Genomic DNA, 18,618 nt, shown 5'->3' on the forward strand with positions numbered 1-18,618 from the left:
CCCAGAACATCGATTGCGTGCCGCCGGACCCTCCGGTAAGTGAAGACAAGGCCTAAGGATGACTTGTTATTAAAAATCTTCCCTTCTGGTTATTTTCTTAGAGAAAGAGAGGTCACTGTAGTCTCTGGACTCTAGTGAGTTTAGGGAAAATAAATGTATTGAGTAGATGGACACAACAGTAAAAATATATTTCTTATTGACACAATTCACAATCTTTAAGGCCCAGTCATAAAGCTGTCCATCTTCTTTAGCCGTGTAGTACCTTAGTCATAAAATAATCCTACTGAAGCTTAACCGTTGGTATATCTTAATTCCCTCACCAAATTGCCTGTTATGTTTTATGTAGTATATGTAGTAATCAGTATTTATTGAGTTTCTGGTATTTTATGTGTGATGTTTTATTATACCTGTGCAGTAATTACACAGTCATTTGTATAACATCTGGATGCCTGAAAATTTGCTCACCCTCTGAACTAAACCTGACCTGTTGTTGGTTTCAAGATGTTCAGTTAAGTGACTCCTTTGTAAAATCAGAATAGGTGTTTGTCACATATTCATGTTCATCTGCACGCCCTGGTTCCAAACAATTCCAAAATATAAGAGAAGCTGTTTGTGTGATATTTCTAGCCTGACTAGGAAGGAAGAAACACCTGAAATTCCACCATATTTTCACCCTGATTTTTCAAACTGATAAAGCCCATAGAGTCTGGGAAAGTATCAGAACTTCTGGTTTAGTTGATGACCTGCACCTAACCTTTGAACCTTTAGAAATTCTCCCAGTACTATTTATTATTATTGTGTTGTCTCCTGACAATACACCAAACACAATACATTACTCCCATACTATATATGTTCCTACTTCAACTAAGGTTCATTATATATACTTTTGCTTTATATACACCCTGCAATAACATATAAAGTGCTCTACTATCAGAAACATCCCGGTGTAATTAGTCGTGTTTTCAGCATAGAGAACTAAATTCTCCCTTATTTACTCCAGTGTAAATCTACTGAAATCAACATAATTAATCTAGATTTACACAAGCATAACTTGGAGCAAGATTTGGCCTGTGGCTTTTACAGTGAATTTTAGTGGTTTATGATCTTTGTGCAATTACTTGAAAATACAGATCTGGTCCAAGTTAATAGTTTGACAAGTTTGTAGCACATTTTGATAATGCAGCTATGTTTATTCATATAGGAAATTCACTGTCAAAGTCTCTACGAGTGTCCTAGGAAAGGATTAATGGAATGTCACTGCTGGTGAATGAGAGTGTTTTCCTTCCTCAAAGAAATGTTGACCGTCTTCATATCCTCTTTGCTTTGATAATTGTAAAGCGACAAAGTTTCAATCAACTGGGCTTGTATTATGGATAGCGGTGCCTAGAGCAATTGGTTTTTCTGCTCTCATTGTAGGTACGTAACAGCAAAGCTAGTGGCTATTGTTTAGACCAGGGAGCAGAAGATGATGACAAAGCGATCCTCTACCCATGCCATGGAATGTCCTCCCAGGTAAACTGACCAAAATTCTTGTTACCGTTAAGTGGTGGAAAGCCTCAGACCTAAACAAAGAAACTTTAAAGGAAACAAAAAGTGATTTGATGGATTTTGGCAAAATTTGGACTTTTGGTGCCTACTAGTTTATCCTTTGAGTAACTGAGGATCTTCTTTTTGGGGCAGCATTGATCAAATGAAAGCTGAAAGAGCAAAGCCACGTCTATACACAGAACATGCATTGGGTTAATTAAAAGTGGTTTAAAAACTGACTTGGAGCAATTCCTTAGAGTAATTGGAGCAAATCCTTGCATCAGACAAGCTAAACTGATGTAAGCCAGTTTTAAATTTGTTTAAGAATGTCCACACAGAGTTTTGAGGCCTTGTCCGCACATACATCACATGTTTAGTGAAACTGATATAAGCCCCTGTGTGGACAGTCTTATTTTGGTTTGTGTATCTTATTTCAGACTAGCTTAAACCTGCTTGTAATTGATTTAAACGACATCAAAATAAGCTTGGTTTAAACCATAATAAGATTTTCCACCCAGCTCTTCGCACCAGCTCAACTAAATCATTTTTAAAACCTACCTTTAGTTAAACGGGTGCCCCTTTGTATATAGCAGGGGGAGCTTGCATCTATAAAGTAGTTGCTACCAAAAAGTTTCATTTGGACCTGAATCGTGCAAGTGCTTATGCATGTGTTTAACTTTATGCGCATGATTAGTCCCATTGAATAAGATCGCTCAGGGGCCTGATCCGACACCCACTGAAGTCAATGGGAAACTTTCAGTCGACTTCAGTGGACTTTGAATCAGGCCCCAAGTGATTAAATTAAGCATGCACATGCTTGCAGGATTGGGTCCTTGGTTTGATTAGCAATGAGCAGTAAATAAATGTCACACCTACACACAAAAATCCCAGTTGATTGTTAAAATGGGTTTTTTCCCCCTGGAGAAGAAGGCAATCAAACTGTGTGACATGTTTCATACATAAAGTAAAGCTAATGGAATGTATGGTTTTGCCATTTTTATGAGCAGTCAAAACATTTCAGCTATTCCTATGCCAACAAGTTTCACAAAGAAACATGCTTTAGTCAGAAAGCTTTTCACGGCTGAAAACTATTTTTCACTTTACAGAATTGTCATTCCTTCTGCTATGAAAGCCGGAGCCTGATTAAACAATACAGCCCTAGGAATTTTGCCTGCATTAACATTGCAGGATGAGTTCCAAAGCTTTCCCCTTGGGTGGGTATAATTCAGCTACCCCTGTCACCTGTCAGGTCATCTATGGTTCTCTAGTATTCTAGCAGGATCGCAACCCAGCGCTTTTTCCCTCCATACCTGTACAATATCAGCCTGTGCCAACTCAGTATCGCTCATTGGTGTGAATATGTCCTTCAAAAGTATCATGCAGGTAACTGTCCAAGCCAGTTAAATAATTTAGTCAATTAATTGTGGCAGTGGTGGTTTGTTAATTATTTGCATTACAATAATGCCTAGAGGCCCCAGTCAGAACTTCATTGTGCTAGCTGTAAAAACGTATAGTGAGCTATATCCAGGCCTGGAATAGTTTACAGTGCAAATAGCCAAGGTAGACAAAGGAAGTAGTAGTATCCCCATGGGGAACTGAGGCACAGAGAGAATAAATGACTTTTCAGAGGTCGCACAGTGAGTCTGTGGGGGAGCTGGGAATTGAACCCAGCTATCCTGAGTCTCAGGTAAGTGACTTCACCACTAGATCATATTTTTGAATGGAATAATTTGGGGTAATGTCTTTTCATTAGAAGCTGGGTGAATAAGTCACAAATGTTTGCAATGCCGTGACCTTCTTTGATGAAAATATGTTCAAAACATTTTTCCCCATTCTTCTCCCAGATCTAGTGGCAACCCTAACTGGGTTTGGTGGTAGGTGTGTGCAATAGATATAAACCTCAATGGTCATTGGGCGTTTGGTGTACCATCAAAAACAGATCATGTTGGAATTGCAAAGATCCATAGCATAACTATCTAGGGAGTGATGAGACCCCCAGAGTCCTTTAAAATGTTTTTTGTTTTTTTTTAGGCTAGCCTAGACTTTATACTATATTGTACTTTACACTATACCTGTAACATCACAGGTCAGGGCCACTGCACCTCTAGCTCCCCTCAGTGGTTCAGCGAGGGCACCTACTCCCAGGCTTCCAGCTCCCCAGCTGTTGCCTCTCTTGGATAGAGACCCACATCTCTCTCTTCTGACCAGGGTATTTCCAGGCTGCACAGTTCCTTGCCTTCACTGTATATTTCCCAGCAAAGAGAGTCTGCCTAAACAGACCTGCTTCCTTTCTCCTTAGAGACTAGTAACTGAATGATTGCTACAGATATAAGTTACCACATAGAGTTTTCTAGGCAAGCCTACTTTATTCCTACAGGAAAAAGCACAACACAGAAGAAACATTAAAAACAATGAAAGAAGCTACACGCATGCTAATAAGCTTACCAGAGTTCATCCCCACTCTCTCGTGGGTGCTGGCAACAGCAATCTTTCAACACCTTTCCCTAGGGCCTTCCTTGAGGTCACAAGTTCAACAGCACTTCAGCTCAGAAAAAGCACATAATCTTATGAGGCCTCAGTAAGCTAACTCCTTCCAATCCTCTCCTAAGGATGGGGGTCCTCCATGGACCAGGGGACATGTCCATTTGCTGGGTCAGAAAGAAAGCCCCAAGTCAGCCTAAACTCAGGCTTTTTATCCCAAAGTCTTTTCTTTGTCTTACTCCTCTTTGGAAAATCCAGTTTGAACTAGTATACGCATATCTCCCCAAGGCATATCTTCCAAAAGTTGGTTTGGAGAAGGAGAATTTGCATTTCCCTCACCTCAGGATATTTCATAAGGAAATCCACTTCACACACATTGTTCCAGAAGGATCTTTGAACTGCCTCATACCTTCCAGAGATTGTATTAATTGTGTGTTCCTGCTAAAGAAGGTCTATACAATCTCACAATAGTACATTAACATTTGAACATAAGAACGGCCATACTGGGTCAGACCAATGGTCCATCTAGCCTAGTATCCAGTCTTCTGACAGTGACCGTTAGATACTTCAGAGGGAATGAACAGAGCAGGGCAATTATGGAGTGATACATCCCCTGTTACCCAGTCCCAGCTTCTGGCAGTTAGAGGCTTAGGGACACCCGAGCATGGGGTTGCATCCTGATCATCTTAGCTAATAGCCATTGATGAACCGATCCTCCATGAATGTATCTAATTCTTTTTTGAACCCAGATATACTTTTGGCCTTCACAGCATCCCCTGGCAACAAATTCCACAGGTTGACTGTGCGTTGTGGTGTAGGATTACTTCCTTAGGTTGTTTTAAACTATTGCCTATTAATTTCATTGGGTGACCCCTGGTCTTGTGTTAAGTGAAGGGGTAAATAACACTTCCCTATTCACTTTCTCCACAGCATTCATGATTTTGTAGACCTTTATCATATCCCCTTTTAGTTATCTCTTTTACAAGCTGAACAGTTCCAGTCTTTTTACTCTGTCCTCATATGGAACCTGTTCTATACCTCTAATCATTTTTGTTGCCCTTTTCTGTACTTTTTCCAATTCTGATATATCTTTTTTGAGATGGGGCAACCATCATTGCATGCGGTATTCAAGGTGTGGGCGTAGTATGGATATATATAGTGGCATTGTGATATTTTCTGTCTTATTGTCTTATCCCTTTCCTAATGGTTCCTAACATTGTTAGCTTTTTTGACTGTCACTGCACATTGAACAGATGTCTTTGAAAAACTATCCACAGTGACTCCAAGATCTCTTTCTTGAGTAATAACAGCTAATTTAGACCCCATCATTTTGTATGTGTAGTTGGGATTATGTTTTCCAACATTCATTACTTTATCAACATTAAATCTCATCTGCCATTTTGTTACCCAGTCACCCAGTTTTGTGAGATCCCTTTATAACTCTTTGCAGTCAGTTTTGGACTTAACTATCTTGAGTAATTTTGTATTGTCTGCCAACATTGCCACCTCAATGTTTACCTCTCTTTCCAGATCATTTATTAATATGTTGAACAGCACTGATCCCAGTACAATATTAGCCAAACAAAGAGAGTGGGATATTAGGCACATGCTTTTCCAATTTATAGGGGATACTTTCACAAATATATTGACCTGTAATAATTATACCACAAAATTTTCTCTAAATCCTAAATGAAAATGTCTGGCTACACCATAAGAATTTAATTGAACAAAATCCAGCCATTTTGTTCTCACTATAGTAATCAAAGAACTACGTAATTTACTATCTGAATCTATGTTCTGAAGATGTCAATTAAAGAAAAGAAAATAACCTTGTTAATTTGTTCTTATAACTCAGAGACCCATTGCAAAATACTAAATTTAGCTAATTCAGGTTAGAGTGTACAACCCTTACACATGTTGGTTAACACTTGCTCACAGGAATAGTCCTACTGACTTAATTGAGCTTTAGAGTAGACCAGTAAGGCCCTATTCAGGAAAGCACTTAAGCATGAGCTTAACCTTAAGCGGATGCTTATGTGCATTGCTGAATAGGGATGGAGTGAAGCGCATGCTTAAAGTTGATGTAAGTGGTGTTTAAGCACATGTTTTAAATTAAGATTATTATGAAAATTATTTTTAATTTGTATGCTTCAGTGCTTTTCTAATCAAGGTTTATTTCCTGAATCGGGCCCAATGTATATAATTTTTTTCTTACAAATGTTTTGAGGTTTTAAAATGAAATCTCTTCATCCCATACTTGTATTGCTGTTACTTTACTTTTTTTAATGAACATAGATATTATTTAAATCCAGGACTTTGGTTTTTTCTGTGATGTCATTTTAATTTCTGTTGAAGCACCATCTAAATCAGACCTGCATTAATGAACAGTCATTCGTGCATAAATAAAGTCTGACCTTATCACCAACTAAACAATTAACTGACGTTCAGCCATACATATTATTGGCTTGGAATCTTAGCTTGTACATTACCATGGAAGCATAGCAAGATTTTCAAAATATAAATATTGCCTATTGTGGTTAATTGCAAGCCAGTGACAGGTCGTTGCTTATTACAGCAAAGTGGATAGATGCTCAATTCACACTGCCAAAGTATCCACCCTTGGTGGTCTCATTACAGGACACTTGACTGACACTTTCAGAGTAAATTTAGATGGAGTAGCCTTTGGTGAAGATAACAAAATAGAGTTTCTTAATTAGATGCAAATGAGATTTCCAGGAAGAGTCCGTTTCAGTGAGAGGCTGCCAAGGCTCATACAAAGAGTTCAATCTCTAGCACAATTTTATTTTACCCAGAAGGTCCCAGTTTAAAGTCCTCGTAGAAGGTCTCTTTTCAATCTCTAATATGCTGCCTAGTGCTAGTAGTGATGGAGATAGAGAGGTAAATTGTTCTGACTGTAATTTATTTTGCAGGTTCAACCTAGAAGTGGGTCACCCTGACTCTCTCATTTGATACAAAACACTTCACTCGTGAAAGAAACGGGGATGGGATGCATCAGTTGTGATTTAGAAAGTTGCTAAGGTTGAACAACAACATGAAAAGCAGAGTAGTCATTTCCCCAACGTCTACTGGTCTTAAGCTTCAGTTAATGTCTAGCAGAGACCAGGTTCTCCCAGGCCTTTCCAGCAGGCTCTTAGTTCATTTCATGTGGGACATAACAAGTCCCCCTTGCCTTTCAGGATCACATGGCACTGCCCCAGTAGATGATACGGATTCTCTTCTGAGGGTTGGGAATTCTTCCCACTGAATTAGCACTTCCATCATGCAGCTATAGTACTCAGTGTATGATGGACCAGACTTGTTCTTTCCCACGAGAACTGATGTGTCAAAAGAAGGTAATAAACTGCTTCTCTCGAGTGTGAGCATGGGAGCCCCAGAATTCTTGATCTTGCAGAGACAGCCAACATGGCAAAGATCTGTTGAGTCCTGAAAAGCCCTGGAGCCCAATAGTGAGGGAAGGTGAGCAAGAAGTTTGTTTGGAAGGGCTCTGAGGAAGCAGGGACCAGGCATTTATTAGCATCGGGGAGAAGGAGGTGCATGGATCTGAATATTTTTGAACCAAAATGGCACTGATATTTGGTTTCCACATAGCTGGTTGATGGACAGTACTGACTGGAATGCTGCTGAAGGTGCCCTCCCAGATAGCGGCTTGCAGCTGGGCTGGCTTATCTGCTGAACAGCTGTTGTGGTCCCGAGCACAAGGAGGAGCAGCTCCCTAGTGGGAGAAGTATTGTCATCTCATAGACTAAGCACATGATGTTAATCTTAGTTCTGACACCAACTCTTACTTAATCAAACCACTTATCTCTGTGTTGGATGTGTAAAATGGGGATCATAATATTTACCTACCTGTGTCATAGGAGTATTTTGTTTATTGATTAGTTAATAGGTGTCAATATGCCAGAATACACACAAACCCCCTTCACCAGCCGGGAGCCTGGCAGCCCCCCAAATCTGCAGGCTCGGGAAGTATCCCTGCAAGCCCTTTCACCAGCTATGCCCAGTCCTTAGCAAGAGCGTCTGAGCTCTGCTTCGTATGCAACTGGAGACTGAGGGAGACCTAAAGACTCCCCTACCCTACCCCTCGTTCACACTTTTATAGAAAGATTCAGTTAACATTGGACTGTAACACTAACCCCTCCCCTAAATCCCTTAGGGCTGGAGGTAGGACAAGAATTGTTTCATAGCCCTGTGCAAAATTTGCTACTGATGGTTCTGTTCAGTACATCAGGCTGGGGATGTTTGCTGTCTAAAACCTCTTGCATTCAAATACTCAATACCTACTGCAGTCGTATTTTGAGAGAAATGTTGAAACTCTGTTGTTGTTGTTAATATTACAGTAGCACTGGGGGAAAAGGGGTCAGGACTGTACAAACAATAGGAAGAGACAGTCACTGCTCCAAAAAGCTTGCAATCTGAATAGACAAGACATAGGATAGGAGGGGAAATAGAAGCGCAGAAAAGTGAAATGACTTGCCCTTCATGCCAGCAGAGCCCGGAACCAATCCCAGTTCTCCTTACTCCCAGCCCAACACCTTCCCTACCAGATCACACTACCTCCCTCTTCTGTTTGCACACCTCTTCTGGTAGCACCATCACTCTTTAAAAGTGCCTTTTTCCAGTGCCTGAGAATTATATTTAGGGGAAGTAAATAAGAAAAGTGGAGGAGTTAATCTACCGGATCATCCAATACTATTATCCATTTCCTTTTTTTTTTCCAGTTTAGTTTACATTCTTTAAGAAACACCAAGCTGTATGGAGAGGTGCTGTGTTATCTAAGTTGAGCATTTTGCAGATAAGCATGGATTGGAGTCACTCACATGCAGCCAAGTTAATTAATGATTACACAGCTGGAAAAGTTGTATCAGCTCACCACAATTTACAAAATTAATTCAGTGTGAGGACCCGCAGCTGCGCAAACCCTCGTCAAGGATATTCAAGTAGATAGTATGAAAGGTGTTGACAGCTAGCATTTTGCTTGGTTAAATTGTTTTTAAAACCCCTCTGTAATCAGCATGGATAAATATAGTTGCCTGGCATGTTTAGCTTTGAGTTCCTTTCATTTTATGTCTCATGTATTAGACATAAGATGCCTGTATTGTATTGAGTTGGGTTGTTTTCGTGCTCCTACTGCATGTGAGACTATATCCCGTCTAGACCTGGCACTTGTTTTCACCCGCTGGATTATCACCACTGCTTTGTGCCTCTCACTGCCGTGAAGGCAGCTCAATACTCATCCCATGATCGGTTAGATTTTGTGGCCCCAATTCTGCCAGGTACTGGAGCATGTGCTTAACTGTAAGTATGTGAGAAGTCTCATTGAAGCCAGTGAGGAATTGCATGCTTAAAATTAAGCACATGTTGAATCAGCAGCTATGATTGTATTATTCATTCTGTCCTCCTTTTCCACCACCTGGCCTTTTGACTCTTGGTGTTGCATATCCTAGAATCATAGCCTTCACCATACAACTAGCCAAAGACACCCCAACCATTCCACCTTTAACTCTTTAATCCACACCATTTACAAAACTTCTCTCAGTGTGTGTATTTTTTTCACTAGGTAAGGTCTTATCTTCATGCATAAGTTGCACCAGTTTAACTAAAATAGATTTAGTTACACTGATTTTAACTCCTGTGACACCATTTTAACACTTTTGACATCAGTTACCGCTGGCTTACCACTAGCTTAACTTGTCAAGGAATTGACTCAAGCTAAATCCATAAAAGCCAGGTTTAAACCAAGTGAACCGTGTGGACACAGGGTTTTGCACTGGTTTAACCAAATTTACAGACACACCTGTAGTTAAACTAGAGTGAGTTATTGCTGGACAAGAGATGGCTGAAGAACATGCAAAATGTGGCATAGGGTTTAAGAGTTTTTAGGGAAGAAATAAAGCATGACAGGAATCTTGAACTGCTAAGACTGGTCTGCAAGTTTGCCATCTTGCACCACCAGCTCAAATGCTCATCGGTTTGCATTGCTGTCTAATGAACCGTTACTATAGAATCGCTTCTGAACGAGAAGATAAGGCAGTCAGTGGAAGATATGCTGTCTCATAGGAGAATCATTTCCAGGCTCTCCTATTCCTGCCTAACTTGGGCTGGGAGCATTGCAGAGTGGCTGCAGAGTGCAGAGTTTATATACACTCCTGCATCCGCTATCTGCGAGTGGTGGCACAGAATCAAAGGAATTCAGTGTCTATCTCGAATGCTGTGAGGTGGCCCTGATTATTATACAGTGTGTGAAAGAGGAAGGGGATTTAATAAGAGGGAAAATGGCAGCCAGGGACATAAAAGTATTGATGAACAACCTACAGCAACTCCCCTTCCTCCCCCCGCCATGCATACACACTCCCCCACTGGTACAGAGATGAGTCACTGCCGATGGGGAAATGAGAACTCTCTTGGCATATAGATCAAGCAGAAAGAGGAGAGCTCAACATTTGGATTCCTGCAGCACTGTAGCTACAGAAACAGAGGGGAAAGGAGTAGATGAAAGGCCTCGCTTAAACTGTTGCTTGAGGGCAGATATTTAACAATTTACTTGACAGTGCTCTGGTGTCCTGGAGTTGCATACTGGATGGTGTGGTCAGTTGTTTGGAACCGTGGATGGATGAAAGCGTGATTGCTTGTCTTCTTGGCATCTGCATGTCGGTTTGGTTCTGTACAAATCTATATGTTTATTCATCATTTCTTTATGCTCACGGGTAGGCTGGAAGTTTCAGACTCCAAGGTGACTTTCTCTCTTGTTTACAGTACAGGTTTACAGATGAGGTAGCCTGCTTTAAAATTAGCCCCGGAAGACAAAACAACATTGGAAGTTTAAAAAAAAAGTTTAATTTCAAAAACTGCCAAAGACCGTCAGTGTGGTAATTCCTACAACAGTTAGCTGAGCATGTGGAGATGTTCACATTTTGTGTCTGTGGAATGAAAATTAGGTGGGGCAGACACTCTAAACTACCAACCTTGAATTAAAAGCTAGCTTTTCCTTCTCAGAAAGTAAGAAGGGTGACACCTTCCAGAGATAGCACTGCTTACTATTTTTAAACTGGAGATGGTTGCTTTGATAAATAATGTCTGGCGGTGTTCTCATTCCACTCTGGTTCCTGAACGGTGGAAAGAAAAAATCCTGTAGTGTCACATGTACAACAGATAATCAGAGGATTTTATCTTGAGGTATTTAATAGAACACTTGGCTTCAGTTTCACTTATGGATCACTTAGCTCTTCTCTGATAAAAAGGAAAAGCTCGGCTAAGGTTCAGTCTCATGCCAGTCTCAAAAACATATTTTTGTTTTCATTCTGGACAACGGAAGATGCACATGTAAAATGAACAGGGATATAATCTGCATCGAGACACTGTTATACTTGTTTTTATAGAGAGAAATGAAAGGGTTAAATGCCATTGACTTTAGTTGAGTTACATCAGGGAAGAATTTGGCCCAACATGTTACAGCCCATGCCGCAGTGAGAATGTATAGATGCTCTTCTGATTGGGCAGCAGGGGTCAAAGTGGAATAATATCCCACAAAGGTTGAACCCTCTGAATAGAACTTGTAATTCAACAGTTGCAGTATATATCTTGCTACTTCAGCTCAGCCTTCAGCTTTTCTCTAAATCAATTAACACAGCCTTATGAATGTGTGTTAGATGATTAAAAAAAAGAAACATACTATAAAATATTAGTATAAGGCCAGGCTCTGGAATTCACGAGGTTTGTGTTCAATACGTGGTCTCATTCCCTGTGTAACCTCTGTGCCTAAGATCCCCAGTATAAAATGGGGATAATAGTACTTCCTTTCCCCCACCTTTATTCTATCTTGTTCGTTTAGATTATAAGCTCTTGATGGCAAGGACTGTTTCTTCAATATATGTATGTACAGTACCTAGCACAATCAGACCTGATCTCTGTTGGGGCCTCAAAATGCCACCACAATACAAATGAAGAAGAAACAAATGAGTCCCACACAGTCAGGTAGGACAGTATGGACTAATTTCATCCTTGGTGTAGTTAAAGTGACCTCAGTGAATGATCACCAGAGTTGAAGTTAGCTCGCTAAACTCCCCTCTGCATCCTCTCTGTCCTTGATAGAAAGTATAATGTTAGTCAGAGAAAGAACTAACATTTTCTATTGCATCCATTCAGATTCTGCAGAGAGATTTCTCTGTCTGACTTACAATATCTGACAAAATCCAATAACACTCCAACAATTTGGCATCAAAGCTCCAGATCTTATTTATATTGTTAAGGAAGGCCACAGGGGAGTTGAAGCATTGTCTTTGCCCCTTTTTTCCGATCTATAGTATTAAACTGCTTACTTTAATATGAAAGTACTTTAGCACCGATGACTAATTCTTGGGGTGTTTTAGGATCTGTTAGCCATATGCAAGTTTGGAGTAATTGGAGGGCTATTACATTTTATCAACCATCTGATTGTGGGCATCAGTTTTTAACTCTAATCCTTACAGGAGTGCATGCTAAGAACGGTGCTTCTTATTATTGTGTTAAGGTCTTGCATGGTGGACCGAAGTCTTCATGGCCAATGTGACTCAAATGAAAATATGAATCCTTGATGACTAAACTCTTGACATGCCCTTTACAACAATGGCACAAATGGGACCATTTTCATCTACTGAGATAATGGAGAGCATTGATCTGTTCTTTGGCTGTAGCCTTCATTCTGTCATGGTAGCAGGTGCTTCTGTAGACTAGCTGTATCTTTCACCCTATATATATATATATATATTTCCTATATGAAAACTAAGCAGAAATACACCTCTACCGCGATACAACGCTGTCCTCGGAAGCAAAAAAATCTTACCGCGTTATAGGTGAAATCGCCTTATATTGAACTTGCTTTGATCCGCCGGAGCGCGCAGCCCCGCCCCGCCGGAGCGCTGCTTTACCGCGTTATAGCCGAATTCGTGTTATATCGGGTAGCATTATAATGGGGTAGAGGTGTACTATTACTTAGCAGGTTATCTGTATTTGATGGGTCTGCCCTATAAATATTATAACATCAGAACATGCTGGTTCCTGTGATATTCAGCACACACAATTCTAGGCTGTAGGGATTCCAAAGGAAATGAAATATTTTATCACAGAAAAGCTGTTTATTATAGGGCTTGCAGTGGCAAATTCTTGTCATTTAAGCCACAGAGTGCTCTGATCCACAGGGGAAATTGAACCTGGACTATAGATCGTGTAGCTGATTATCAACACTGGACTTAGTTGTCCAGCGAGGGCAAATTAACCAGTTTTCAGTGAATATTTTGATTTAGAGTTGTGCGGGGGAGGGGAGGATACATAAAAACTACAATAGCACAAGCCGACCATATTGCCGTGTCTGCAGTTCACAGCCACGACTGCGTCTCGTTCTCTGCTCATCCTTCCCGGTGAGTTGGAAGTGTGATATATGCAGAACTTTGGAAAACCCAACAGATTTTACCCTTGTATGGAAGGAAAAGAAGTTCACTTGTGTGAGCTGACAGACCATTCAGACGTTGAACTAGTTTGCCTGCTTTAAACACTTCCCCAAAAAGGCAAGAAAAGGTGTCTTATATACCTTGATTTACCATGCACAGACAGTGCACTGACTGATGTCATTTACTCATCCACAAGAGAAATCCTCATGGGGTTATTCTACTGCTTTCTCTGATGCAGTCTCCAGCCTAAGTCCTTGCTCCACATGATTGCACTGAACAAAAGTGGCAGGTGGTAACATTGAACACATGCTCTGTCAAAGGACCTCGGGTCTCAAAGTGAACAGACAAAGCTCTTTTGCCACTGGGAAGATATGATTATTCACAGTATGTGCTTGCTGAGGCTAATAAGAATGAGGAAATATCTTTAGAAATATAGGTTTTAATTAGAGCTTTTTGATTGGTCCTTAATGATATCATCACTTGCCCTGGTCAGTAATATCCAGTAAATGCCAAGGGTTCACGACCTTCCTTCCATTCCTTTTTAAGTATTTTCAGTCTCATAACAGCAATAAGATCAGACAGGCAGTGAATTTCTGGGTGATAATTGCATTTCTCCAATGACTGAAGATTTTGCTCTGCCTCATACTAAATGTGAGCCACCAGTTAGCTATCTCCTTAGAGCTGAATTCTGCTCATGGTTAAATTGAGAGCCCGGGGACCAGCATTTGATCTCATTTACATGTAAATCAAGGTATCAGTGGAGTTACCCCGGATTTAAACAAGCGATTGATCGGAATTTGACACAACAAAGTTATCCCAGAATCACATTGATGTAACTGAGAAGGGCAGAATATGCTCTTACTATTTAACTAAAAAATTCAAAACAGTTTATAGAGGAGAAAGAGCATTTGATAGTGGTTAGGAAAGAGGAACTGGGAGCTAGGACTCCTGGGTTCTATTCCTGGCTCACTTCGACTTGTTGTGTAATCTTGAACACGTTCCTGACCTCTATGACTCGTGATCGTGAACATGTTACCTGACCAGTCTATAAAAGGACACTAAAAATACTTCCCCATTTCAAGAAAGGCAAATCACTTAACCTCTCTGTGGCTCAATTTATCTGGTTGTAAAATGGACAAAACATTTCTCCACCTGAGTGGGCGGGGGGGGGAGGTTGTTATGAAATTTAAGATGTTTAAAAAGTGCTTTGGAGTCTTCTGATGAAAGGCTGTTTTATAACTATGTGGAAAGTACTATTAATTATTATCATATTCCGTTTATGAAATGCAATGAGAACCTACCACCATCATGGATATGTTGGTACTGCCTGATGTACAAGCAACCCGTAGTCACGAGCAGCAATGGCCCTCCTCTTGATATTTTAATATTTCCCCCCAACCAGGCCCTAATGTCATAAAATGAATCCTTGTTTCCACATACTGACAGCTCCAAAAGATCCATTTTTCACATCTCCTGCTGCACGTTATTTGTCCTGGACTGGGCCCTTTTATGGACAATGGCTTCAAACAAGTGAAATAGTCATTTTATACACACACACACACACACACGTATAAGAAATGGTAAATTCTGAAGGTCATTATACTCCTACAGGAAATATTAACGAGTGTATCATTTGTTGTGTGTGTTAAGCCATTAGTGTTTGCATGCAGCCTGTTTAAACTTTTTTCTTTATTAACAAAAGCTCAAAAATAAGAGATGTCATTTACTAAACCCTTTAATTATAGCCAATAGCATTTACCACACCACTAAACTTCAACCAAGTCTAGCTCATTGTTGTCCAGACCTGAAGCATCCGTTAGCAGATCTGCTATTTCCTTCATTAATTGACTGTTTTCCTCCTCTTATTTTTGGATACCTGATGTACAAGTTGTGCTGATGGATTTTTTCCCATAATGTTTATTTACAAAAACTAATTAGAGTGGTTGCTATCAATAGGCTCTGACAGAGCTCTTAAGAACAACTGCGTGGCAAATTGCCATTGTGTCCTTGTTAATCAATTCCCACTGAGTGGATTTGAGAGTGGTTATGATTTACATATTGATTACTTCATTTTCTTGATTGCCCTTTTGCAACATTGTTTTTTTTTTCTTTTGGGAAGGTGGGGAGAAGGAGGAAGAACTATATGTCTTATGAGCAATGCCATGCTGGTAATATATGTTTTACTCCCTCTCTGCATAAAAAGTATGTGCTGGAATAGAGCACTCCAACCACAAGGGATAACACAAAGGAGCTACTGGGCCCTGTTCCCATTTGTTCCATTCCTGCGTTTGGGTCAGAAATGGATGGTGGGGCCAGGGTGGCTTTAAGCCATTTGTGTGCTCCCTATATTCTAACCATCCCCTGGTGTAAGTTAGTCCAGCCTCAACTCCCTCTGAAGTTGGCACACCTTAACTCAGGCCCTAGTTGTCCAAAGGAGGGCACCCAAAACAAGCAACCACAGTTGAAAATGTGGTGGGTGAGCATAATTTTCCAGCCTTTGGCACTGGAAGTCTCTAGTGGTGCTGATATGGCTTAAACCATGGGTTGTCTTTCTCTTCCTTCTTTTCTCCAGCTTGTCCGATATAGTTCTGAAGGGCTCCTGCAGTTAGGGCCTCTGGGCTCCACGGCCTTTCTGCCTGACTCCAAATGTCTCATTGATGATGGGAAAGGCAGGACCCCAACTCTGAAGAAATGTGAAGATGTCTTGAGACCAGCACAAAGACTCTGGGATTTTACACAGGTACGGAAGAGAGCTTTCAAAGATGTTTGTGGTCCTATGAATTAGACAGGAGCGCCTGCTCTAGTTAATAGGGAATCCATGCAGTTGTTTGCTGCTAATCAAAAGCAAAGCACATTATTTGCACAGATTATATATCTCCAACCGCAGGTTCTTCAGAACGGTCAGGAAAAGGGAGAGAGCTCAGAGCTCACAAGACAAGACACCAGACCAGGTGGAAAGATATTGAGGTTGCGTCAACTCTTTTTTACACACACACACACTTACCCCTCCACTGAGGATACATTTACATTGCAGCCGGGGGTGGGAATGGCAGCTTGCGTAGAAGGACCCACGCTAGCTATACTCCAACTATCTCATTAAAATAGAAGTACATGCCCAGGTGGGTCAGGCAGGATTGTTCAGCTCATGCTCAAACCTACACTACCCCATCCTCATTTCTGTTTGGGCGAGCTAGCTAGCATCCAGCTAGGGTTGGTATGTCTAACTGAGCCGCAAATTGCACGCCCGGCTGCAACATAGATGTGCCCTTGGAGTCAAAGGCTGGTTTTAAAATTCTCAGTTGAATAGAAAAACAATGACATAGGGTGTTACCGTTTCAAATGCGTACTGGCAAAGTGTAGAGTCCTTACTGTAAGAGAACTTCAGCCATGAAAGCCAGCATCCCCTGGGCTATGTCATGCCATCAGCAGAGCTCCCCCTTGCGCTGGGCACTGTACAAACACAGAGACCAGAGACAGCCCCTGTCACAGACAGCCTAAAGTCTTAAATAGACATAACAGACTCAAAGCAGGAGGGTGAAACGAGGCAAAGGTGAAGCGGTTTGCCCAAGGTCATGCAGCCAGTTTGCCGCAGAGTTGGGAATAGAATCCAAGCATCCTGACTGTTACTCCAGTGCCATATCCACTAGACCCCACTGCCTCCCCAGCTTTTATGACATCTTTGTTTTGTGCTGACAGATTGACAGGGAGAAAAAATCATTTTGCGTAAGATTCTCAAAGTTACAATGTCCCCGTGAAGGCATCAGAGCTCAGTTAAGGATGTCTTCAGCTTCTCTGAACTGATCTACAAATGGAACGTGTGGCTAGCTGTCAGAGAGGCTTTTGAAACAGCAAGGGATAGACTTTGTGACTCCTGCACTGCCTCCAACTGGTTACAGCTGCCATATGCACCTGTGTCATCACACCAGGTCTGTGTGTGGACCCAAACCTCTTCCCGGAGACTTCAGGCAGAGCAGGATTTGCCTTGTATGAATCCACTTACTGGGCTCTAAACTCTTCCCAGTAGAAAGTGATCACGCTGCATATTTACAGACAGTCCCGTCCCACCTTTCTTAGCAGAGGTTCATCCCAAGGAGCCTTAGCACAGCTAAGTTGTTCTGCTTTAGAAATCTCTGTTCTAGCCACACTGCCAAGCACAACTCTGTCAGCAACCAACCACAAATGCAGGCTCATTCCTCAGTCAAATACCTGAATAATGGAAAGACTGTAATGCAAAAATCAGCCATGGGGTAGCGTGGGACAAATCCTCAGTGCTAATGTTTTTCTTTCTTCAATTCAGAATGGTCCAATCATCAGCAGAAACACTGGACGGTGTCTAGAAGTGGAAATGTCAAAGGATGCCAATTTTGGGCTCAGACTTGTGGTACAAAGGTGCTCGGGGCAAAAATGGATGATTAGAAACTGGATAAAACATGGTCGACATTGACTACTGGGGTTGAGAAGCTATCACCTCTGCCATCGTCCATTGCTCAGTGTGCGATACCCTTCAAGGCATTTGTGTTAAAGCAGACTACTATGAAAAGGAGTTGACTACCCAGGGCCATGGACTATTAGGCACTGGTTAACAAACAGGCAAATAAGCATCCTGCCTGACTGTCCCTCAGATCAATGGATGCCCTGGAAATCTTGGGATGGTCAAACAGAACAGAGAAGTGGGCTCATTCCAGCTCTCCCAGAGGAATTAAAAGACAGCTGTGACTGTGATGAGTTCAAAGGGGAGTTCCCTCTACTGCCTCATTAAAAAGAATCCTCTGATGGATAGCTTTTTAGCTTTAAGTTATTGACTGGTGCACAACTCCTATGATGAATAATCATGTGCCTTTTCTACTGTACTTCCTATACAAGTGGACTTGGAAATCCCATCTTTTCAGCATGTCTGGTTCATTGTACTAAACAGCTAAAAACTGTGAATAAATAACACTGCAAAATATGATATATTGTAAATTTCAAGGATGGTTGCCTGAGCATCTGTATTTATAGGAAGAGCCAGTTTGCACATGTTTACAAGTGGTTTTGCATCCTCAGCCTGCTCGAAAGCAGCATCCTGGGGGTCCTCATGTAAATTCTGAATAGTTAAAACATCAACACGCTCCATTTTATTGTCACCTCTAGGTCTTGCCAGTATAAAAGAAACACAATACAGCACTTC

General features: G+C 41.1%; 1 protein-coding gene across 2 annotated transcripts in view; it reads left to right on the top strand.

Moving 5' to 3' along the window:
- The window catches only part of GALNT9 (polypeptide N-acetylgalactosaminyltransferase 9), a 331,540-nt gene extending 313,141 nt beyond the window's left edge, over positions 1-18,399 (top strand). For both annotated transcript variants that reach the window (XM_054007015.1, XM_054007014.1), the window contains exons 9-11: positions 1,417-1,512; positions 16,024-16,191; positions 17,749-18,399. In XM_054007015.1, coding sequence (XP_053862990.1) covers positions 1,417-1,512; positions 16,024-16,191; positions 17,749-17,895 — 411 coding nt within the window. In that variant the 3' untranslated portion in view covers positions 17,896-18,399. The remainder of the gene's footprint in view (positions 1-1,416; positions 1,513-16,023; positions 16,192-17,748) is intronic.
- Positions 18,400-18,618: the final 219 nt, after the last annotated feature.

Source organism: Malaclemys terrapin, chromosome 16 (assembly GCF_027887155.1).
Source record: "Malaclemys terrapin pileata isolate rMalTer1 chromosome 16, rMalTer1.hap1, whole genome shotgun sequence".
Taxonomy (NCBI): domain Eukaryota; kingdom Metazoa; phylum Chordata; order Testudines; family Emydidae; genus Malaclemys; species Malaclemys terrapin.